The sequence below is a fragment of the Varroa jacobsoni genome, unplaced genomic scaffold, assembly GCF_002532875.2.
Source record: "Varroa jacobsoni isolate VJ856 unplaced genomic scaffold, vjacob_1.0 scaffold_121, whole genome shotgun sequence".
Taxonomy (NCBI): Eukaryota; Metazoa; Arthropoda; class Arachnida; order Mesostigmata; family Varroidae; genus Varroa; species Varroa jacobsoni.
This window is the reverse complement of record NW_019213023.1, coordinates 77323-102701: the sequence shown is the minus strand read 5'-3', so window position 1 is coordinate 102701 and position 25379 is coordinate 77323. Positions and strand designations below refer to the sequence as shown.

General features: G+C 37.7%; 2 protein-coding genes and 1 long non-coding RNA gene across 6 annotated transcripts in view; 2 read left to right on the top strand and 1 right to left on the bottom strand.

Moving 5' to 3' along the window:
* Elp2 (elongator complex protein 2) overlaps nt 1–12805 on the top strand; it is a 28163-nt gene extending 15358 nt beyond the window's left edge. For all 4 annotated transcript variants that reach the window (XM_022844953.2, XM_022844936.2, XM_086971164.1 and 1 more), the window contains 10 exons: nt 1602–1868; nt 2797–2916; nt 4508–4809; nt 5749–5986; nt 6424–6599; nt 7959–8110; nt 8983–9097; nt 9640–9792; nt 10042–10358; nt 12077–12805. In XM_022844953.2, coding sequence (XP_022700688.1) covers nt 1602–1868; nt 2797–2916; nt 4508–4809; nt 5749–5986; nt 6424–6599; nt 7959–8110; nt 8983–9097; nt 9640–9792; nt 10042–10358; nt 12077–12353 — 2117 coding nt within the window. In that variant the 3' untranslated portion in view covers nt 12354–12805. The remainder of the gene's footprint in view (nt 1–1601; nt 1869–2796; nt 2917–4507; nt 4810–5748; nt 5987–6423; nt 6600–7958; nt 8111–8982; nt 9098–9639; nt 9793–10041; nt 10359–12076) is intronic.
* Nucleotides 12806–16324: 3519 nt separating this feature from the next.
* LOC111267018 (kelch-like protein 38) lies at nt 16325–21159 on the bottom strand. The gene is made up of 3 exons (XM_022844966.2): nt 20399–21159; nt 18135–18307; nt 16325–16909 (listed from the first exon to the last, which is right to left on the bottom strand). Exons 1-3 carry the CDS (start codon nt 20944–20946, stop codon nt 16593–16595), a joined length of 1038 nt encoding a protein of 345 aa, XP_022700701.1. The 5' UTR covers nt 20947–21159; the 3' UTR covers nt 16325–16592.
* Nucleotides 21160–21447: 288 nt separating this feature from the next.
* The window catches only part of LOC111267033 (uncharacterized), a 5098-nt gene continuing 1166 nt past the window's right edge, over nt 21448–25379 (top strand). The window contains exon 1 of the long non-coding RNA XR_002684380.2: nt 21448–22520. This is a non-coding gene — a long non-coding RNA (uncharacterized LOC111267033). The remainder of the gene's footprint in view (nt 22521–25379) is intronic.

Genomic DNA, 25379 nt, shown 5'->3' with positions numbered 1-25379 from the left:
TTATAAGCCATTCAAATATTTTCCGCAACTCACTACGATTCACGTGCTAAAAGCTCGGACGAGAATATCTGAATAAACGGTTTCAAAAAATATAAACGTAACTCGAATACAAAAAGAATGCCGCAGAATACCACACCATTATGAAATAGCATCTGTAGTATTTGTACAATCCCATCCCCGATGGGCTTTTTTTAGGATACGGGCTTTCCCTACAACACGCTTCTTCTAAACCCTAAGATATTTATTACGTTCTAGGACAAGAATGAGCCTCAATTCGCCCTCCAGAAAACACTGATCCAATTCGAAGCCTACAGACAACTAATATCCCTAAAGCTAAACATTTTTACCGCACTATTTTACATATTAGGGGTGGTGTGTATTGTGTTGCGGTTAAGCTGGTCCGAGGTAGTGAGAAAGTGGATTTCGCTTGATATCGGGAAGAAGTAAGCTCACAATTACACTAAAGTTTCGGCGGAGTAGCTCTCGAACACTGGGATTGGTGCCTCGTTCATTACTAAACATTCAAAATGACGACGCAGACAAGGATTTTGTTCTGTTATTTAAGCAATTTCTTTTCAATCGCATTCAACACGTCAAATATGCTTAAACAAATTAAATTAAGGAGTCAAAAAAGTTATAGGGAATCATAATCTCTTTTTCGTGAGTTATGATATGTTGTTCCAGATAGATGTACGCCTAGGACAACGTTCAGGCGCGTCATGACTTTGGTCTTGCACTGCTTCGCTTTTTTGAGCTGATTGTGATCTATAATTACGATCTAAAAACCGAGCCGACGATTGATTTTTTTGTCCGGAAGTTCTAGTGACATAACTTCCGACAAGTAGCTATCAACTAATGACCAAACAAATCCTTTGATTCCGAACGTGTCTGCTATTTTTCAACGTTAACGGCATTTCAGTTCGGGGAGGGAGATTTCGGGGTCGGAGTGTACAAATCAGCCGGTCAGATGAATGGATTCGAACGGGGATGCAATAGAAGCGTAGAAAGATAAAACTACATGTCGAGTTCGACAAGGTAACTTAATAGGTTGCATGTATGTGTATAAAACAAAAATGAATGGTTCATGACTTCAAGGCTCATAGGTTAGAATGAGTGGATGATGTATATAAGTATAGCTCGGCCTGTTACCCGGAAAGTTGAGTAACAGAAGCCATTTGGCCCTGATATCGGTAATAATAATGACTGCTATTATAATCATGAAAATTATCTATCGCTCATCTCTAGAATTCCGTCTGTGCCGATCGAAACATTGTCCCGGTATACGGATGTTTCAAATGAATTAAAGATGAATGCACGGATCCGAAGAGAACGGATCGTAACAGCAGCTTTGGCGTGCGTTTTTTAGACAGAGCTATCGTTATCGCACCCTCGTAGCATTCATACTCATATTGGCGTTTCTATTAAAAAAACATAGTATAGAAAGTAAGCCAAACAAAGTAAAGTACGTTTTGCTCTGACTTTATGTATTAACTTAATATCTCACATTAAATCTGTTGTAATTAGTGATGTGAAGTTATGCTTCTTATGTTGGCTAAATTTTTCTATAATTACATAGTGTGTTTATTTTTAATTATTATCAGGATCACTTCCTCGTCAGATATGCAGTGTACGACGTGGTCGGGACACCCCCCTTTGTGTTCGCCTTCATGCCGGTCCAGTTCGTGATACTCTTTTACTTTTCGTAGCATGGACATCTTGTGAGTTGCAAGTCCTTGAACTAGTAGAAGCAAGTGGAGATCAAAGCGAATATTTCAGTGAGGTGTGTGTCCTTACTGGGCACGAGGACTGGATACGGGGCATTGATGTGCGTCCAGTTATCCGAGAGCGGCACACACAGAGTACTATTGGTAAGTGTAACCACAAGTCGATTTCTAGTTTTCTGTCACGATGGTACAGTATGTTGTCTTTTACACTTGCAGCCATGAGACGCGGAGTTCTGTTTTCAGTTGAATGCCAGTACTTTTTAAAATTCATTTGAGTTTTTGTTAATATCTAAGGGTGCAATTGTGGATGACCAACGTGGTTATGATTATACTTTCAAGCCTTTATGTACCCTAAATAGGTTCTCACTGTACTACAGGCAGCGTTTCTTGTTGTTAGGATAATACAGAATCTAAGCTTTTCAAGAAAAATTATTACAGCCATTTTTTGTTGCTGCTATAGTTGTTTAGAATTATATTGATGGTTGCAAAGTTATGCTTCGCACCAAAAAACGTTGTTGTTAATGAGCCGAGTTAGGCACTGGAACATGGCTTAGCAATGCAAAATTTAAAATGATTATATTTTTATAAATTTATTCTTAAAAACGAAACGTTCAAGTAGCATTACAGAAGATAAGCATATGCAAATATTTTTATATTTGCTTTAAATATTATTGGTACTGATCTTACCACCGTACATTTTTTTAATCAGTCTGACCCGACCGTATGCCTTGTATGGTGCTGTTGAATATTTTCGAAAATTTATCCTCGGAGATAGCTTAGACGGAAAAATATAAGCGATATCCAATAAAAAAAAGCTACATAAATAGGTCATATCTCGCTCCTAGGTCTACTGATTACGCTACTGATTAAGAATACCATACTTTGAATAATGATTCGAAATGTGCTTTATTTGAAGACAATGTATTTCAGATAAAGGGCAACAGGTCTTCTAAATAACCATTAATTTAGGTCTCTATCATTGAAAGCCCTCAACAAAGAATATCATCATCTGCATTTTCCTGCAAGTATCTTATCCGCCCGCAATTTAACGTAAAAAAACAACGCATTTCAGACGAACTTCTCGTAGCTTCGTGCGGGCAAGACTCGCTTATTCGAGTATGGAGACTTGGGCCTTTCCGAGATCTTGAAGACGAAGAAACGACCGTGCCAAGGGCTGAATTCAAAACTAATGGTGAGGACGCATAAAGTGACTTTGTTAATAGCTCAGTTAACTTCCAAAGTTTGACAAATTTCAAGAAATTACCAAGCTTTAATGTGTCGAAGCATTCTCAGCTTATTGTTAATAATCCGATACGGTGATATGCATTAATGTAATAGTAATACCCGAACCATACAAGAGCCTGCTATTCGTGTGATATAAAGCATATAAAACTTTTAACTAAAGTATGTAAGTATGAAATAAATAAAACTCAAACTGTCTCTGAGAAAGGAACAGCTTTCTCTAGCGACACGGTAGTAATTGCTCTACGTAATAATACTATTAATAACGGCTATTTAAGCAAGTTGGCTAGAATGTCCAATCTCATTCTTTATAATGGTTCTCAAAGTTGAAATCCAACCGGTGACCATTGTTGATCGGTAAACCCCACTGATGAGAATTAAATAACCGAATACACTTATTTAATGGGTAGCGATTCTCGATTTTCCGTATCTCATCGGACTCACAAGGGTTACTCTACTTGCTTGTCAAGCACACTTCAACGGCATTTTCGTAAATTTCCATCGTTTCGAACAATTTTTCCGGAATCTCGAGGCAGCAATACTTGATCTTCGAGTAGCTTGTTGTCTACATGATAATCCATTTTCAAATATATTAACCTACAAGCAGAACATAATTTGCCTCGCCAAACACCTTGAAAACAATTTAGATACAGTTAAAGTTCCTTAACTCTGTCTCTCCCCATTTTTTCTCAGCTTTTTTTTTTTTTAATATATAGAGTCCAGTCATAGATCAGTCTTAGTGAGTTGCACTATTGTATTGTAAATTTGTTAAACTTTGGTGATACACGTCAAGTTTGCCCTTTAATGAAAAACAAAAAACTAAATAAGTGGTTCTTCAAATATAATAGAAACTACACATATATTTACGACGCAGCAATAGTTGCCCATGCTGCACTTTAAACGTCTTTTACTTCTGTTATAATAAACTATCAAAAGAGCTCAGGAACAGCTCCATACTCACAAATATATATGATACATAAGGCTTCTACTCTGACCGGTGCAAAATTTCCATAAAGCAATGAGAAACTAAGTTCAGCTGTTAAACTATATCTAGTAGGTATTTGCCTAGTCTCTTAATAATAAACCTTATCTGTCAAATTGGTAAAGGAGAGCATTTGGTAAAATGTGGTAAAGTTTTAAAACACTTACACACATGAAAAGAGGTTTCTAACAAGTGAGAGGTTTCTAAATCCTCAAAGACAATATTATTGTTCTCTTTTTTTTTAAACTCTTTTTTTTTCACTTTACCTAAAAGATGCTTATTTGTATATTGACGAACGAATTTCGTGCCTTAAAGGTTAAGACAAGATACTTTTAAAAATCTTTCTTATATCTTTTTGAGCAGAGAGCTATGATCTTCTATTAAATTCTTACGCTTACCTCTAATACTTACCATTTGTTTACACTTGTGTACTTTTATCGGCTAAAAAAAGGGGTTCCCTTTATTATATAACTAGATTAATAATAATACTCATCCAGAACTCACATCGCTTATTCTGCGCAGGCGAACGGTAGTTATACGTTTTGCTTTGTTTTTGTAGGTGTGCGTCTGCAAGCGGAATTAGAAACTGTCCTTGAAGGTCACAGTGGTTGGGTATACTCTGTACGTTGGGGACCTGGCCAAGACCTGCGTCTTCTATCTGCGTCCATTGACAAATCTTTGATAGTGTGGTCTCCGGCTGAAGCAGAAAACTGTGACGTTTGGATAGAACGCTTGCGAGTTGGTGGAGTAGGTGGAAATAACCTAGGATTTATAGGCGCCGTTTGGGACCACACCGGAGACAGAATCCTTGGGCATGGGTTCCATGGAAGCCTGCATTTGTGGCACAAAATTGGGGATCGTGTAAGTAAATTATGTTTCACGCATGTGTTTAATATTATAAGGCTGGAGTAATTATATTTAATCGATCGGAGGTATTTCATCATTTATCATTGATAAATTTCAGCGTTGTCCTACAGTGGTTACGGTTTTACTTGTTTGTCCTATTTCGGTGCCTTCATTGATTTAGATCAGAGCTAAGCAGCAGTCAATAGAATATTTCGACCTAAAAATCTAATGCCATTAATGAGCTTACCATGTCTCACGCACGTACTGTTTACAAATCTGGTCTGAAAAAAATTGGTGCGCTGCTTCTCTGAACTGTTCTCAACTCAATGTAACTAAAGCGACGCTCTAAGGAAGCAAAGCCGATATTTCTTTATAAAGACAATAAGTTCTTCTAAACTTGTAATCGGATTTTGATGGAGTTTATTTAGAATATTACCGAGTGAAAATACTTTTGTGGGTGCCAGAAAACATTAATTGCGATAAAAAAGATGTTTCGGGAAAATGAAATCTAACGACGGTTACAAGTTGCAACGTAATAACCATGCTGAATCATATGCTGGATAGCCTCATGATTTTTAGCAGATCTTGCGCTCTTTAACCGGAAACTTGTGGGATCAAATCAATTATTAGATTATTTCGCGTCTTTTTATCTTATTTATACGTTGACTTTGTTCTATAGTAATGATTTTGTGCGTGATAAAATCATGGGGACTGAAAACCCATACCTGGAGCACTGCCTTTTTCGCTGCCTTCGTGATGCAGCTAAGGCGACAAGTGTTGTGTGCGATATGAAACGTGAACGCGTAATATTTGATGCCATGTTCCAGGGCTGATTTTAGTGCTTCAGCTTGCTAGCAATAAGCTGCGCTACGAACCTACCTAAAACAGAGACTGTTTATAGACTGCATTCTACTGGCTTGATCAACTTAAACCTCACATCTAACTTCCTCACAGGACCAGTGGAAACCATGCGTTGTCCCGGGTGGACATTTTCGAGCAGTAACAGGGCTCACGTGGTCTCCTGGCGGTTCATATCTGCTGTCCTGCTCAACTGATCAGACGACAAGGGTACATGGAAAGTGGCGCAAGCCTGAGGACAAGACGACAGTGTGGCGCGAATTGGCTAGACCTCAAGTACACGGCCATGATCTGTTTTGTATCGCGGCGCTCTCAGAAACTGCTTTTGTGTCCGGTCGGTTACACAGTAGTTTGTTTTGTGACAATCAAAACGAGGTCTCCATATTTTTCTGTATTTCCTGTAACTAGCCATCCGCCTTTTTACATTGCGGATGGGAAAATTCACTAAAGATATTTACTACACATGTACAAATTTATTAATACGAAGATTTGCATGTGGCTTTGTGTCTCCCGACCTATACAGTTTTTTTTTTAAATTCTGTGAGATTAACCTGCTGAAGTGGTGAATCGTCAAACCACTACAAATGTATTGATCAATTACCAACAACTTATCGCCTTCTAGTTTAACGTAGGGCCTAGCAACGCTAGAAAAAGATACAAAGCTTCAATATATACACTGCCTTGTAAGACTACTGATTTTTAACTGAATCATTTGTATTATAGGCTACGTAGTGTGAATGAAACTGATTTTGTGCATAAAACGGGTTTCAGGAGCGGAAGAGAAAGTGCTACGATCTTTCAACGCAACTCGAAATTTTGTTGCCAATATTAACAGAATCTCTGGTGAGACTTTGGTAAATGATGTTGACGTAAAGCTGCTGCCGGAAGGAGCGTCTGTTGCTGCTCTTGGTCTTTCGAACAAAGCCCTTTACGAATCGGACATTAAGGTATGATTAGTGAGTTAAAATGGTGGTTGAAGGCAAACAGTTTTTGCCGATTTTAAGTATCTAATTGGCATTTTCTGTTAAAAATATTCTGATACCACAACTTATTTAGGAAAAAACTAATATAAATGATACGCTTTTTTTCCCATTTTATATTCATATTATAATGTTCTTGGAAAAATCTTGCCGGTTTTCTTAATTTCTTTCACTGAATTGCCAAGTACCATGTACCATTGTAAAACTTTTCCTTACTCTAAAAGCATGTCCTTATAATGTATTCTCGAGTTGTCAGATTAAGAGGACATAATATGAATTTAGAAATAAAACTACTTCGCCGTTTCCTAAAATGATACACATACTTAAAGCAATTGAAAGCTTAATGTAACGAAAAACAAGTGGCAAATTAAAACTATAGGGTAGGAAGTTATAAAAATGTATAAGAAAACCAATAAAAGTTAATCTTGGAAAAACTAACAAAATTTATTGGAAGAACAGAAAAAAACTTGTGCAAGAAATAATGAACAGAATACAAATATTTAGAAAATCATGAAACAAACAAAAGTAACGAATCTAAATGATATTCGTTACCTTTTACTGCATGTTTCGGTTTTCCTCAAACGGCTTTTTGTTGCGCACTGCGTTATTTTTGTGCAAAATTACATGTAACTATAAGTTTGTTGTTTTAGCAGGAATGTTCTGTATAGCAAACGTCAAGTTTTCATAAGCTACAGATCTACGTACATATGTCTACGCAAAAACTCCAATAAAAATGATAATATTGCAAAGTTGATCTCTCATGCAGCTAGAATCAAGAGTATAATTTTAAAAAGGTATTTTTTCTTAATTATTATCACTACTCTACAGTTTCCCGACTTAGGTCGATGGAACTGATTAACTGCCGTCAGTCAGAATTGACCGTAAGCGAGCACGTTATTATTTGATGATTGATTTTGACCTGGTTTTTTGATAAACTCAAACTTGGGAGGCATACTTGGTTGTTTCGAAGAGATTTTTCCGAAACTTCTAGTGGTAAACAATTGTCTAGAATACAGTGCTCAACAGTGCGTTTTGCGGTATGATATTTTATTGACTGCCGATAAATCAATCTTGACAAAGTTGTATCACTATGCTATCTCGACTATTCTGACCTTCTTGATTGAATAAACAATAAAGGTTTCTCTATCTAATTTTTTTTATCAATCTGGATGCATCTCCCATGAAGCAAAGTGCGAGGACGTAGGTGCAAAAATTATCTAGTGTTTTATGCTGCTTAGTGTTCTAAGAAAAGCTTCATTGTTAAATCCAATATTAAATGCTTCGCGAAAATAATATTAAGCATAGTTATGTATATGGCCAAAACAGTTTCAGGTCACTAACGAGGGCCAAAATGATGATCTTAAACACAATCAAGAAAATTTTTATTTCCGAACAATAGAGTTAACCGCACCGCCGCACGAAGAAGATCTCGCCCAAAACACACTATGGCATGAGGTTCGCAAACTCTATGGACATGGGTAAGCCATTACTCGATTCTTAAGCAATATTAAAATGAACAACAACAAATGATTCTACAATCCTATGCATTTGTGCCAGCTCTTTGTTGTGTTATAGACTGTCTGCGACCATTAATACGATAAAATACGGCATCCAAGGCAATCAAAGTTTGGTCACATCCCATCACTCTAAAAAGACCCTATCTGTTCTATTTTTGAAACGTTAGGATTTACAAACATTAAAACGGCGATAAATCTACGTAGAGTCCAGTGCCGTTTAGGGCTGCTGTTGCGTATGTATGTTCAAGATGATGACTAGTTGGTTTAACAAACCAATTCCTGTGAACTTGATTCTACTAAGTACTCGCTTGTGTTAAATTTGATTACTAATTTTTATTAGTATGTTCAGTAAAATAATTCAGAAAGCTGTTTTGAGACTGATTCCGTATGCTTTTGCGCCCGGAACACTTGAGCGATGAACTAAAATAATGTTGCCTTTCAAAATAGTCAACAATGTTTCACAGACTCTCAGTTATTGTTGCTTACCTTAATGTACCAGCGTAGCGTACCAGTTTAGATATATGCACAACAGGCCTACTATACCTTTGAACATTGTTTTTTGCATTGAAATCGAAGAAGAAAATTGCAGTGTGGATGGAGAAATTTTATTGACCAGAGTTAACATTTCCCAATCAGAAACTTGTTACAACGGAAGACCAAAAAGGTAATCAAAGCCAGCTTTAAATATTTTGGTATGCACTCGTTCCGCTATACGCTTGTTCTTAGGCGTAAACGGATTGTTTTGTCATTTACTAACATTATTAGATGCATTATAAGAAGTAGCAAAAAAAGTTAGCCACAAGTTGCCCAGATTTTTTTGTACGGTCACACAGGTACGAAGTCTTTACATGTGCAGCATCGGCGGACGGGTTGCTTGTGGCTTCGTCGTGTAAAGCTCAGTCGGTCAAACATGCTGCTGTGCTACTCTGGGATACTAGATCATGGAAGGTTGGTTTTTCCGCATCGATTCTTGTTCGATGTTATCGACACTAAGGGCCATTAGAATAACTCGGCATACTCTACCGATGTCGGATTACTAAGGTCTCCTCTTTGCGACGGGTGTAGCTTTCATGAAATGCACAATTTCTCATCGTACTATGGTTGTTTGTGAAGAATTGATAAAAATTCTGTTCAAGTTTCGCCTGATAAACTTTCTAGGCATTTCGAGTGATTTATACGAATTTACTTCACCCGAAAATTATCTGAGTAAACTAGATTTTCAACTGATATCAATCGTAGAACATTGTTTGACTTTGGCATTGTCTATTACTCTAATTAGCGGGTATCCCCTAAAGTATGCCACTTGAATCTTTAACAATTTGGAACAACATGCCATCAAGACCCGGTCAAGTTTATGCTATGGTCAAGATAATTAGCTATGCTAACATTGATTTTTATAAAATAATGCTTGTATGCGATGCTTAGGTATGTAACGCCAGTCAGTTCTATAGTAACCTTTATAGTCATTTTCACAAACAAATTCATTTTAGGTGATTCAGCGTTTAGAACACCACCAGCTTACTGTTACTTGCGTGGCGTTTAGTGATGATGGCCAACGAATACTAACGGTTTCTCGGGATCGCACTTGGGTTTTATGGGAAAAACCTTTTCAGGGAACCGATCGTGAGATTAACTATGTTAAGGTAACATCGACGTGACTACGTATGACACCTGAAAAGGTGTCTCATTAGTTGGATAGCTAATATTATTTGATCTTAACCGGAACAGTACTTAGCACTCCTTGATTCAACTCCATTATATTGTGACTCAGTATAAAACCCTTATATATCGTCAGCTCAGCCTGGAATTAGAATAATACAGGAGTATTTTAGAACACTGCCAAGCTTGCATACCCCCCCGCCCCCCAATGAAAATATACTGTTTTTTTTCAGGTTGCCTATGTGGATAAAAGCTGCAATATTCACCAACGTGTTATTTGGGCATGCGCTTTTGCTCCCAAAGAGCTCAGTTGTACTGAAAACGGCAAGGGGGGTCTATTTGGAACCTGCTCAAGAGATAAAAAAGTGGTTATTTGGAAACGCGATCGGGAATCGGGTGACTATGCTCAAAAGGACAAAGGAGACATTAAGGACTGCTTAGCCGACCTTACAGGAGGTTGGCGGCCTTGCCTCATTTTCTGCGCTGAGGACTCTGCCCGATCTCTTGCCTTCTCCTCAGCCGCGATTACAAGCAACGGCATCAAAAGATCGTAAGTGTTGATCTATACTTAGTCAATGAATAACTCAGCAACAACTATAAATTATCTGAAACCTAAATGAGCTAAGCCAAATTGAGATTTTAGTATTTAAGCGATTAATAGTTGAACTACTTATTTTCAGTTAATCTATACGAGGTATTAAGGTATTTTAGCTGAATTAAATAAAAATGAGACTATATTTACACAAAAGCAATAAATATATATCACAGTTGTAACATTATACCATACAACACTCATAGGGAATTAGTTTATCCGTAGCTATACACCAAGAAGAACTAAAAAAATCGTGCTCGTCTGGTCATTTTCTTTGTATAGTTACTATCGATAAGTTCAAGAAGGCTCATAATAGTTTTGGTAACGACAGGTAATCTACTGCTCAAAATATTGAGTATGAAATGAAAAGTAATAAGCGTGGTTTTTGGCCATTGACTCATAGCACAACAATCAGAGCTATTCAAGTTTTTGAACACATGGTCTTTGCCCTTTCTGAATAATATATATACCTTCGTCAACAATGCTCCCCGCAGAGGAACAGTAGTTACTAGTAAGTAAAACAAGCAATTTGTACGGACGTGTAAGATAAAGCGTGCAAGAACTGTATTGACGACTTTAATCGTCGATTTGACTAGGCATTTTTTCTGCGAAAGTACATATTTTGCTACAGTCCATATGAATGAACAAGTGCGTATGTCTATTTTATTTCGAAATAATAAATTGATAATGGCGAGATCCGACGGATAGCAAAACATTTAGGTGGAGGCCGGCAGACCTTAGTTATTTCGCACTTTAAAGCCTTCTTGGTGTCTTCAGAAATTCCCAATGCCGACCGGCATCGGGTACGTGAGACAACATAATTGCTACCGGACATGAAACCGGTGACGGTTATGCTCAATACAGCGCTAACCACTCTGGCCTTCTTAGCTACCAAAGTTGCTTCTAGTGCGCGCGTTAATCAATGACAGCAGTCGAAATCGAGCTAACTCAAACGAGAAGTGTTAGCCGGCACGATAGTCGGGGGGCATATTGGGACGGGAAACATAGACGATAAATGCATGGGTAAGACACTCGTAGCCAAGCCAAACATGTACCTGTTTTTTGCATTGCGCGGGCTGCAATCCACTATACAGAGGTGACGGTGGCGCTAATGAAACCTGAGTCAAATTAGCGCTTGCTTTCTCCACATGGAGGTCCTACTCGCAGTGCGGTACATATTTATCGTTTTGTGGGTTCGATTCGAGAACCATATTCAAAGAAGTCTCCAAATTTCATCAAGGAAGCTTAGTTCCCGTTGTTAAAGAAATGTTGTTGGCGATTCTCTTTGGATACGGATAATATTGTGCTCTTTGCTGTATCATTAATATCAATTAGAGCGAACAATCCTTATAAAAAGCAATGTACTATCGTTTACTAGCGCTTGGAAAGGTCGGCTCGTGTGTATTATTATACTTAAATAATATGTATGCTTGTAATGAGGAGGTGATATCTAATGCTTCTGTTGAGTTCAGGTATTCTTTTTCTTTGTTTAGCTATAATTCAAATGAGACGTTTGGCACATCTTCGAGCTGCCCATGTATATAGCCCATCTACACAGTGTAGATGAAAACAGACTAATTAATTAATAACAAATGACATTATTAGGGAAACATTGTCTGTTAAAAACCATGTTAAAAAGTATAGTAAAAACCAGTTATGCTTTTTTGTGATTTCAGACTGTTTCTGGCTATTGGTCTAGATAATGGGTTTATTGAGCTGAGACAACTCGTATTTAACACGATATCCGGCGACCTTGAGATTGTGCGTACCCTTCACTTAGCCGCTCACGACCTTACAGTAAATCAACTATGTTTTCAGCCAAAAGTTTACTCTGCTACACAGGAGGCCGCCAGTATTCAGGCAGATGAGCAAGACAGTCTGGTCGAGTTGCTGGCCTCGTGCTCTGACGATCACACAGTTAAGCTTCATCGGGTATTTGCAATAAAGGATTAAACAAATATGCGTTGATGATTTCCAATTATTAAGACGAATAAGCGTGGCTGTGCGGTTATCTTCGCAAAACTTCAATAATTCAGACGCATTTAGCACATTGGAAATTATGATGTCGTAGACAGGCATGTACCGACTAGGAAATCTATTTTGTGATGGATAACTCAAATCTCACCTCTCAGGTTATTATTGCCTAGTTGTGATCCTTCTAAAGTTATTGTTAGAACCGTGACCGCCTTTTTAATTCTCAAAAACTGCTAATTTGATATATAGAAGTCATTGCTCCAGAATTACAAAAAGAGCTTCTGACAATACGCAGTGGATAAAAAACAACTGTATTCAAAGCTCGATTTCGTGGTTACTGCAAGTTGTACTAGACGTAATGTAGGCGGTAGTCATATTAGGTAAGTATCATTATTCAGAGTTGCTATAATAAACTTATAATCCAGTTTCAATATTGTTTTTTAAAAGCAGGCGGACGATCAAGCATATATTGAAGCCTGAAGGGAACAATAATTGAATTTATTGTTATTATATTGAATTTTTATGCATGTGAGGGATCTTTTAAAGCATGTTCAAGCAACGTCTTCATTATGCTTCCATCGCTATATATAAGCTTACCAATATAACTTGACTTCACTTACAGCTCTGCATATATCTTCCCGAAGCCTAGCAAAATTAAAAGAAGCGTAACGCATTTGACGCGCCTGTTTGCGACAATAGTGCAAAATCTGTGAAACCAATTAATTTCCGCTAGCAGTAATAATAACATTAATAATGTCAATCATTTCCGCCGAAACGAAGGAGTGCCCTTCATGCAGCAGGGTTCAGGACTGGTTTCTTATATTAAAAGAATAAATGCCATGTATTCACGTATATAGCGTCTGAGAGCGCATAGGGATTTGCCTCTTCTGCAAAATTTACTGTTAGTTATTAAGATAATATGTACTTAGCCGATACGACGTCGTCCTTGTTAAAGACGTTTTGAACCCTGTCTGAAGTAGCGCATAGCTAAACATCATTACTAGCCACTTCTGGCGGTTCAAATACTTTTGACTCAGTTGAGCATACCGTTCTACCTCACACAGCCCCATTCCTCTGGTTTAGTAAAAGAGCTATTTTTGGATTTTAACAATCCCTTCCGCTAGCAAAGAGGCATATTACTACGTGACACTATCAATAATGCTATAGATCGTGTCAAACGTGATCACCTTACATTTAATTGGAACACTTTTAAACAATAATGTGTTGACCCCCGTTCGGGCAGAAGCTGCAGAAGAACGTAGCGAAGGGCTCTAAACATTTCCAAACAAACGACATTTTTTCTGGGCTTTCACATGTTCCTGAATTCCTTGCTTTGAAAAATTTTTTTTTCCAATGTTTTCATTCACCAACAAAGCCATTTTGATTTTGCTCCTAATAGCCTTCCTCATTAACAGTAGCACATATGACTCTAGCTATTGACGAGTGCTCTAGAAAACACAACTTATCCTGTAATCGAGTTATATCTCTGTTTTATCACAATGTTATAGAAACGATAACATTACGTTCTGCCGATTTCCTTTAGAACGGTGCAATATCTGAAAATTTTAGGGTCTAATGTAGATAATTGTAAACCAGTGGCCAAACAGTACGCTACATGTATCATTTCCGAGAGGCTTATAGCCTTTTTGCTTATTACATCTTTGGCTTCTTGTGTTCTCAAGGACTACTGAGTACTGATCAACATAACTTTGTTAAAAGGAAGTTAACTATTATATACAACTAGTATGGTCTCTGATTGAGCTATTCATATGAACGCTACTCACTGTGTGTAGTTCGAGTTGTCCGTGGCAAAACAGGCTCGCTCTATCGTCTAGTGATGACACAATTAGATAAGCAGCGCCAGTAATAGGTGGCTCTCGCAGCGGATCAGTATTTAAGAACGCAAATTGGCGACTGGCAACTCGAGTTCTGATTGTCAGAAGGCGAAGTACTCGAACGAGTTTTGAGCACAGTTTTATTTTACTATTTAAGACTTCTGACCAAGAAATTACTTGATTCTTATTCAAAGTGAACCATCTACAAATTCACTTACAGTGCGAGACATTCGTGTAAGTACTTCTGGTCTGTGCTAGACGATCAATGATAGCTTCTGAGCTTCTAATACAAGTATAGCAGTTATTCTTTAGGTATTCCATAACGTGGTAGTTTTTCAAGGGTTTATCCTATTCTGTGTTTTGAATTTATATGATGTGTTAGGGCAATTCATAATTCAATAAGTGTAACTTTAGGCAGACAGCTTAAAGCTATGCAGACTTTTCAGCCTTTCAGAAGGGTAACTAGAGTAGCAAGCAGTAAACTATCTCTCTAAGTGATGTAAAGAAAACAGCAAGCTTATAAGCATTCCTAAACGATGCTATGTATGATTTGTCTCGAAAGCTCTTACGAGTACTTTTTTTCTTACTTAACTAGAAATTGTAACAACGGAACTTGACTACGTTTTTTTCAGCTAATTCAAGTTGTTCAGTCAGTCGTGCTAATCTGTAATACGTTTGATCGTTGTCTTGGGGTGAAGACATCGGAATTTTGCGTAACACTTTGTAGAGGTTCAATTGTCCTCAAATGTATTATGTGTTAAATTAGGCGAGTATGATGAGAAAACCCGTTAAAAAAATATAGCGATGCCCCCAGCGGGTGCGAAGTCGGATGTGCAGTGATAAGTCTAATTTCCTCTCCAAATCTCTATGAGGTCCATATTAAACTATGCAACAAATCCCCAAATCAGGTAAATGCTTTGGCATTTTCATTAGTAAATTTGGCCGACACAATAATCTTGTAAATTTTTAGTACTATATGCAGAAAATAACACATCTTCTTTTCGCGTGTATTTAAGCATTTAAATTATTAAATATTTAAATAATCTATCTTGTTATTGGGCGTACTTATGTTGTGTCACAGCAAGTCAACTGTAGCAACTTAAATATATGCTGTACTAATCGACATGGGCAGCGGTAATTGAACAATAGTTGTACACTATTTAGTAAGATTCTACCCTTTATCAGACATGCACTTAAATAAAGGGAAACTGGATGATAAAAATACCGATTTTCCTTAATATCTCAGTTTGGTGAAAGTATGAAAATATGATCCCAGTTGACGGTACACGGTGTGGTTATATGCTAGCGTCGGAAGACCGCGCCAGACCGCTAAAATTTTGGGCAAAATAAGAAATCACGATAGATTTACTGATAACTTCAAACTCTACATTCAACGGATATAGGTTCACGCAATTCTAATGGCTCGTACAAATTAGAAAGGCCGGCTCTGCAGGCAAAGCAAATGATTGGAAAAAATACCTTTTATAGATACCATGGTATATATGGTGCTACAAATATAAGTAGATTGAAATATATACTTGTTCGCGGCACGCGGTATCATGACATGCAGCTTTGTTCTGCATCAATAGAATGGCGACTTGGCTTAGTTCCATTGTTGTTATTGCATTCTCTCTTTTCTCCGATCATAAGCCCATGCGTTTACTCTGGCTTACTAACAGGCTCGTCTGTTTCAGTTTGTGCAGACCATTTCTTAACGGCTGCAACAAAAAGCACATGATGCGTTTCAGATCCAAGTTTGACTTGCAAACAGTTGTGCCCAGCCACATACGGTATGGTCTAATTAATGCTTTGTAAGAAAAAGTCATAATTTCTTAAACCTTTATTTTATCTCGGAAGCATGTGCTACGCTGCTATTCAGCACCAGGCGAATAGTTTAACATTTATATATCAGTCCTAAACGTAGGCATATCCAAAGCGCCTAAGTAAATCATAGTCGAGTTGAAACGCCCTTTTCGTTCAGCATTGTCATAGAAAACAGGCACCTTCGAGATTTATTGCATGTTATTCATCAGCATGATAGATCTCACTTATGCAGTCTGGAATATCATCTGCTTGAGCACGAGGCTTTGTGCGATATGTAATGAAGCTAATGTATAATGGATCTTTAAAAGTCGCTTTTATTCTTGTCTTCAAATTATTGCTGCTAATTGATACTGCACATAGACACCCATGTGCCCTCGCCTATAAATAAATTCTCTATAGGGCCTAAATTGCTTGAATATAGACAACTCCACGATGGAATATTCTTTGTTGCCTTTTTAATACTGAGCTCACTTTGCGCTTCTATCGATGCATGATGTAGAAAGTCGCCAAATTAGTATTTGCAAAGGATCAATTTATTTGTTTCGTATGCATGAAACAATTATAACTTGATATCTTCATCATCGCTAAGCTGTTTAGCTTTTAATTCTTCAATCACTTCCCTCATTTCACGCTCGTATTGTGACCATGTTGTTTCGCTTGCGCCAGTCGCCATAGAAGCGTCCATCGGCGCCTCGCTGTTTTTATCCGTAGCGGTCGCTAATTCCGACACGCAATCCCAGCCGTTCTCCTCTTTCCGGCCAACTTTTGACAGTTCAAGTTCAAAGTACATATCGCCCTGATCTTCAGTAGTGGACGTTGACGGCAAGACCATGTTCCTGCTACGAAATATTCCCAGCGGTGTAGAATGCTGCATTACTGCAAGTATATAAATACATTTTAGGCAAATATTTCGAGAGTCAAGAAGTGGTGTCGTTGAAACATTATATCCTATGCATAACCAAGTAGTTTTGAGTACGCTAGCCGTTAATATCCGGTCGTCATTATTCTTATCATAGTAAATTGAAATAGATGAATTGAGAACATAAAAGGTATCTAAAGTTTGCCATCATTCGCAATGCGCTTATCTTCAATATACTTGTATTTCCGTTTATAAGTAAGTCAATTTTTGATGGAGCATAGATTGCGTAAATATAAATAGTTTTACGATGGAATATTGCTTACTAACTTATTGTTTTAAGTTCAGTTTTATGCTTTGTTGTAAAAAAAATACATTGCTAACTTAAATATATTTTATTAAATACAGGACACCAATCTGTGGCAGGTATGCAGATGGTCTATTTCTTAATAAAACTTTCAAGCAATAATAAAAAATCGTCTAGACAAATAAGCGGTTTGTGATCGAAACTTTCATTAGAACTAAACCTCCCATCTGCCTAAGCAGTTCTTTTATATAGTCTATACCACATCTTTATGTGGAAGACTTAGTTCGTCCTACCCGTGCAACTTGCAATTTCTCGGTATCATGAACGTAACTGTCACAGCAGAACGCTTACCGAGATGCACGGCAGCTTCCACAGTTAAACTGAAAAAAACTTCTACGAGTTATTCACTTAAGTTTTTTTTCAAGCAGTCATGCTCTATGAACTAGCAACACATAATCAAATATTTCGATTTGTGATCACAACAATTAACTTCGACTCTAAAATAACTTGTGTGCCGGAAGACCGATACTAAAATGCAATGTTTGCTTCTCGTCATCCCCTCTCAACTGCCTACAGAACTGAATAAATCCTCTTAACGGCACTGCTTAGCAGAGTGCTTATGCCATATATAATTGAATTAAGTATCGATTTGTTGATTATTTTCTATTATCGTTAGTTTCCCCAAAAAGTGCCTCACTATCCTTCTACAACAGCCTTAAACTCGCTCGTTTTATCATTTTCGATGCCATCTTTCGGTACTATTTACGAACTTCATAAATTAACCTGCTTCATATTTATCATAACAATATAATAATACTATGTAACGACTTTTCCACTCTTTTATAATGCATCAATAATTTCTTTGTAGTATTATATAATACTATCCCTGTATTTTGCATAAGTAGAGCAAATCTAAATACATCGGTTGCAATAATTACCTGCAGCAGAATCGACTGACGTACTTCGTGACGACGGTGAAGCAGAATGATTTGCTGATTCTGATGAGTGTATCGATGAAGGATACGAAAGCGGTGTGACTGGACAGGATGTTTGCCGACTCGTATTTTTGTCGCTCTTGACACGTTCTAGCAACTCCCTGTACACCTCCCACCTGTATGTAATGTAGTGGAAAATGTAAGCATTTAGCTCACTGTATTTCATTATGAGCTGAAATTATGCTTAAAAATATATGAAGAGATACGGGTTCACGTAGAGACTATTTGTCAATCTTCTCCATTACGGATCAATTTAGATTTAGAGATTACGATATAAAAAAGGATACGCAAATTGTTTAAGATGAAATCCAGATGCTAGAACAAACGGATTAAATGTGCATATGATGCGGTGCCATTGTTTAGTACCCGCCAGGTCCTACAGAGCGTGCAATACTCACAAAAATGCACACGACGGTGTGAAATATACATTCGAAAAGTGTACAAGCACAAGAAACAATGCAGAACAGAATGGGGGTTAGGGGTAAATAAAAGACAACGTTAGTTTGAAATATAATCATCGTAAGCGGAATTCCTCATACAGATTGACTAAAGAATATCTACAATAAGGGGCGAAGTTCGCATACCTGCGTTGATAGACCTAATTCAGAATCGCATATTGCAGCTGTCAACTCGTCATTGCAATCGTAACGATTTGACCGGTTTGCTTAACGACGGACGCTCTGAGGTAAGAACAAGTGCGAAACGTTACGCTACGACCCAAAGAAGGTAAACGCAAGCCGTCACTCGAGCAACCTTAAGAAAGTAGCGTGCTTTGAGGATGTGTCGTTTGAACTAGGAATATACCCTTCAGCAAAGTAAACAAAACAGTAGTCAACTGTTTTAAGGACAATGATCTAGGAATAGCTGTTATAACTTGTAGCTCGAGTGTACGGAGAAAGGGGAATCTGATCAAAGTGGCCCTCACCAATTGTTCCAATGGCCCATATATTCTTCTTCCTAAATTCCCATATAATTCCCTCTAACTGTTTTGAGTTATACGTTCGGTACCGCCGTTAAGCGTTTCATCAAACGCTGGCTTCCCGCACGGAACGAAGCGTGTCCGTGTCTAAATTCAAACCTAGACCTTCACGTGTTCTTAAGATTAGCAGGCAAACTGCTAGAGGACTGTGCTATTTCCTCCTATCAGTCTGGTGCTGTTAAATGAAGATCTAGGGAGAGTGAAATAAGTAAGAAAGATTGAGGTCAATAAATGGCAGAAGCAAGCGTCATCTTCAGCACCGAGACTCTCACAATTAGCTCATCAAAAATTAGATTCGGGTGTCCAACTAATACGCAATTATATTTCTCAAAGTTTCTCTAAAAGATATCAAGTATTATTGCTTGATGGTGTTAAGTAGTTATCGATTCATATTTTTGGCTATAATTTTTTTTGCAGAAGGTTGTTGACAAAAGTGATTGTCGAAAAATGGTAAGCGGAATTCCGTGATTGGATTAAGAAAAAAACATGTACGTACAGTTGGTCTATAAAGTAATTGACCTGCGATGACCTATTTTGGCCGAAACACTTTAGCTGTGTCAGTTTTTGATACGATAACAGAATTTTAATATTTTACGCACAATCAATCAGAAAGTCGAAGTTTTTTTAGGTGCGCATCCTTTTTTACTTGGTGTGACAACAATAAACAACAGAGGGAAATCGTAATAGATATCACGCTGCTAAATGCTCAATGGTACCACCTCTAAAGGTATCTGGCAAATCAAACTAATTTGGTAAACTCAACAAGATTCGCTACATATATGGCGCAAGCAGCTTTTAAATAGGCATATATATCCTCTTTGATATCGGGATATTGTTGTTGTGTGAGATAGTGTTGTTGACCTGTATTTTGAAAATTGTGTGTGGAGCTTTCGATTACTAGTAGCGATAAATAGCTAGCGGGTGCATAAGTAAAAGTTTCATTGCCGCCATACCTACGATAAGAGTGCTCCTGGATGACACAGTGTAATGCGATATGGCAGACCTAACTCTTAAATGCTTATATTATTTTGGGGGGCCCGTAGGTCAACGACGGTACTTTACATATATATATGTATAGTTAAAAAATGCTATGTAAATTATGTTCATTGAAAACTTGCAGTAGACACAATGTTGTACATTCCATTAGCAGTATTTGTACTGCTCTGTAATGATTCTTTATCTAGTATATGTAACTTTGAAAAATAATGACGACATAACATCTACACACCTTGTGGCATGATCGACGGCAGCCCAGTCAGCGAGTGCTTCGACGACTTGCAGAAGCAAGGCACGCTTAGAAAAACTGTTTGCTATGAGTATATCACCGATGGCATTCTTCATTAGGTTTGGTGGTACTTTTAGGAGCATCGAGCTCTCGATGAACGGCCGCGTATTCTCCTGGGCCACTCGCTTGATATAATGAGAGATCGCCCCTTCAAGCGGTGTTACCATCAGTGACACGGATGCATCCAGTAGTTCAATGCAGTTATTTTCCTCGATGCGAACAGATCCTGTGTAAAAGTAATCAAGGATAAGTTCGAGTACCTCGGCTGCTATGTCCGTTTGTATTTTATTTGATTTCATTGCTTTGTCACGGAGCAACGTCGAGTTTGCCGCCAATACAGCTTTATGGCAAGGATATTTGCGACGATCCGACGAAAGAACCACTACGTCACAGAGCTTTGTCGCTCGCTGTTCCTCTAATCTTTGTAAAATTATTTGACCATGATTTTCTGTAGAAAGGTTGGCGCTGAAGTCTTCGAGTGACGGGTCCATTATAATTATATCCGCAGTATACTTTAGAGCTAGGTTGTTGCACAAGGTAGGAAGCTGCACACGTTAGGAACCATTCACTATTCTAGATAATAATATCCAGAAGCACTCTGTATCATACTTGAAACTGAACGAAATGCAGTTCACTTCATCGCGACGGCTTACAAAGACATGGGCACAAAAGCCGACTCTGTCCACTTTAATTTTCCCATTCGAGCCTTAGCGTGTTTGTGCTATCTTGAGTACTTTCACAAGCACCGTCTTTTGCTGTTGATGAGCTAACCAAAAGCCGAGCCTTCTCCATATCCCAACAGTGTGTAAATAGGGGAGAAGCCCATGTCAATATTACTGACCTGTGAATGACATAGAGCTTTTACCAATGAAGTATTAGACGAACCAGTTTCAAGTGTAAATATCATCTATAACCGTATGCTAGGATCCAATGTAAATTTGAACGACTAGTCAAATAGTATGGTGATAATATGAAGCCATTTATTTATAAATGCCAAATTACTATTTATGGGATAACGTAAGCTTCATAAAATATTATAACAGTTAACTCATTTTCGTCATGTCAAACTCTTTGACTCACGTTGTGTTGAGTCATTCAAAATAAATACTTTCTACCTAGATTGGTGTTCATACTAGGTACTTCATACTGGTATTAGCTTTTCGGCCATTATTTCTATAAAGACTTTTCATTATTTTTGCGACAGATAAACACAATATTTACGCATGATTTTCTTCCGTTTCTATACCATATATACGCGCCGCCCGTTTGTATTTGGTTTTTTTCGGTGGTATTTATCAGACGTTATAATTTGGCAAATATCATGATATCCACGAACGGATTTCACTGCGACATCCTTGCTAGTAAACTCATACCGTAAGAATCAATACTTTGCTAAACACCATCGAGGCCTTAATTTCATGTTAAAGTTATATCGTACATAAGTTGTTAATAGCGGAACAGCTCAGCTATTACAAAATGTCTCATCAATCATACAAAAAAAATAAGCAAAACATCACAGTATAACCCCACGTCTGCAGCCAGAGTCGCGTGTGCAATACCTTACTCAAAATCCGGTACCACCCCCTAAGTGTACACCTGCTTTAATCAATTATAGATGAAACCTTGCGAAAACTTAAAGAAAATGCTTACGCCTCAGAAAGTGTACTCTTAGGAAGCGTCACAATATACAAAGAATACAGATTTTTACAATTTATTTCGAAAATACTAGGTATTTCTGCTTGCTTAGGAAAGAATTTTACGAGGGAGCATGGCGATAACTGTGGGTGAATTCTATGTTGTGGGCATCGGTCGTATTTTTCTGGGCTCGTTTTACATGTGGTTCGAGACTCGCCTTCTTTGATAATATTCCTGAGCGAAATTTATCAATGAGATCAAACATGATAACTCAACTTCTTTGAAGAGCTAGATGATTTTCTAGCTATTTTTGGATACGAACGAAGCAGGAGGTGATCTGCACGGTGAACTATATGATGAGAAAACTAAGAACAATATTACTTTTGCTAGCAATGGTTTTGCTTGCGTCAGGTCTTGATAGAACAAAAGGGTAAGACGATTTCTTGCATTGATCCACTAGTTCAATCCCCTTTCATAACACATGGCGCCAACTGAAGTTGTTACAAAAAAAACTAATCATTGAATTTACACAACGGAAAGAATGTAGGATACGGAAAGGCAAAAAACTAATGTATGCAGAGCTGTGTATGTGTATATAGATACAGTAGAACCATGTGCGTCGTAAGTTTCAGCGCGGCAAAGAATAGCAAGATATTAATTCTAGTAAATATTTCTCGCGCTTGCTACAAGCGCAAAGAAATTCATTTAATATATTTATCACCACAGCCTTTGCTTACAGTAATTAAAATAGCCATTGCAAGGGTGATGTCTTATTCCCTCTCGCTCGAGTTTTCGAATTGTTGTTTTCGGGCATTTATACACTGAACCACTTATCGACTCTACACCCAAAAAGTTTGTTTGCTTCCGTTTTGGCATTGTAATATCCTCCACGGAAGAGTAACAGGAGTAATTACAGCTACCAAAGTCGAGTCGGGATTGTAATACTAACTGGAAAACCAATTGGTCAGGGTTTACTGGTTGGATTCAAATTGCACGGCATATCAGATTTAAAATGTGATATGTTATAAAGCAATAGTGAAGGATTCTGCATTGCTATTCCCCTGACGCTCTTCTCGTAGCTCGCGCGCAGTAAAATGGACTCCAAATGTTTGCCCGACACGATGACGCGTTTGTTTTCAGTGATACAGTAGCCCAAGCTAAAGACTGAATCTTTTTGCCTGACTTCTACTCCAGGTGCATATAGAATATCCCAGTGAGGCTTTCTGAGATCTCGACAACGTACTTTAGATTTAACAAGTTTGCTGATCTCGTGCGCAACTGCTTAGATCATTTCGAAAGAAGCTGTAACTAACTGAAAAGTTGTCAGCGTTCGAAGCTCAGTTGAAGAGCATGGAGCTACCTACGCTAAGAGGTAGCCGAAATGCCGGCATCAAAATCGTTTGACCCAAGGGACTTATAGAAACAATCCAAAGACTTGCTAAAGACAAAAATACACTAAGCCAGCCACATCATTTAATATTCTCTAATTTTAGCGTCTACGTTACTATGTTAGGGACATTGGTAAGTACGAGTTTACAACCAGAAATCCTAGTGAACTCTCAGCATAGGTAACAATTATATATGCCTATATGAGAACAGACTATTAAAATAAGGATAGTAGCATTGCAGTATAAGAATCGAGTAGTCGTCAAAGCGGAAGTATTTCGAATAGGAACCTCGTTGTGTGTTGATAGTTTATATTAGGTTAAATGTATTAAGAAATCATATTAGAGAAAATATGTAGGGCGCAGGACGAAGCCAACCGACCCGCCTAATATAGGTGACGCAAAATTGTCTCGGAAGTAATGTTACGTTTGCAAAATAGTAGTCACTGCACGCAAGTATTGATAATTCCATCATTGAGTAATTCTCTCCAACACAACGTAACGTGGATTGGAACAATTCTGTCGTTCGAGAAAGTTCAGTGTATATAGGCTGCGTTTACTGGAGAGTTAGGTTCTCAAGTTCCATTGAACAGAAACAAAATTGTAATTGGAAGGTAGAGCTTTTTGCAATTTTGCTGTTACAAAGTAGATAAAATGGTGGTCTTGGAAAGGCGTATCGACATGTATGCTGCATATTTTTTAAATTATTGTACAGGCCTGAAAATGTCTAGCGAGCTGCATAGACATTGTAAATATCATAAACAGATAGAAACGACGCTTTTTAAAAAGGGATTGTTTTACATAGAAGGAAAGTAGATTAGAAAGCCAAACTTCGTTTGTAAATTGCGGAGTTTTTTACGCATTTTAGGAGCCGTATAAGTAAAGATTTCTCGCGCATCGCACGGTACGTTATAAAAATGTCTTTTATTTATTAATATTAGAAATATTAAGAAAAAAAGAAACTATTGATTTCATTTCAAAAACGCACGCGGTAGTTCTTGACGGCATTAATTACCCAGAGTACCTATCAGAGGTGCTTTGTAGAAGACTGTGGAAAATTACACATTTTAAAGACCTACAGTCTTTACAATCGTATGTTCAAGGAATTTTCATAAACTTCTACTCGCAGCTAAGCGAGCGATGCCGATATCAGGCACAGCTGTATCGAAGGGTTATCCCGATAGAGGCATCACAGGTATACAATGCAGCCACCAACAAGTTACTCACGGCTACTATTCCTAGTTTGTATAAAACATTGAGAAAATCATTTAAAAATTGCTAATAGTGAAATTGCAAAGCGGATTCTGGATGTAATTAAAATTTGTAATGAGCGATTCTCTGAAAATCTTTACCAAAGGACGCCGTGCAGTTTCATATATAGAATTGATAATCTGGAAATATTTCTGGAGATTATTTCTTAACCCAGCGTTAACTTCGCATCAAGCGAAAGATGAACATAGTTTTAGACAATAACCTTGTTGACGCAACAATTACCAATGGTACATTCTCTTGATCATTCAGAAAGAAAAAATCTAGTTGACGTGAGAATACAGCTGCGTTGGTATTATGAAGACGTCCTCATTCATCTCTAAGAACCTCGATTTAATGACCATCACCTCTACCGTGTGAAATTCCGAAACTTCAAAACATTTCTCACAGGAAGAAGCTGTTTATAACGTTAGAAGTCTTACCAGAGAGATAAAATAAGAATTTGTATTTGGATCAGTGAGCCTACGTGAGTTCATGTACGTATAAAACTAGTAACCTAATCTCCAACGTAGCCATTAGAAAAAAATGTCATCAAGCAGAAATACGACAGGGTGAAACTCACAGCGTTCAATTTTCTTGAGAAAACTTACGAGCAATGAAAATAATTAAATTATAGCTCAATTTAGGGTACCTAT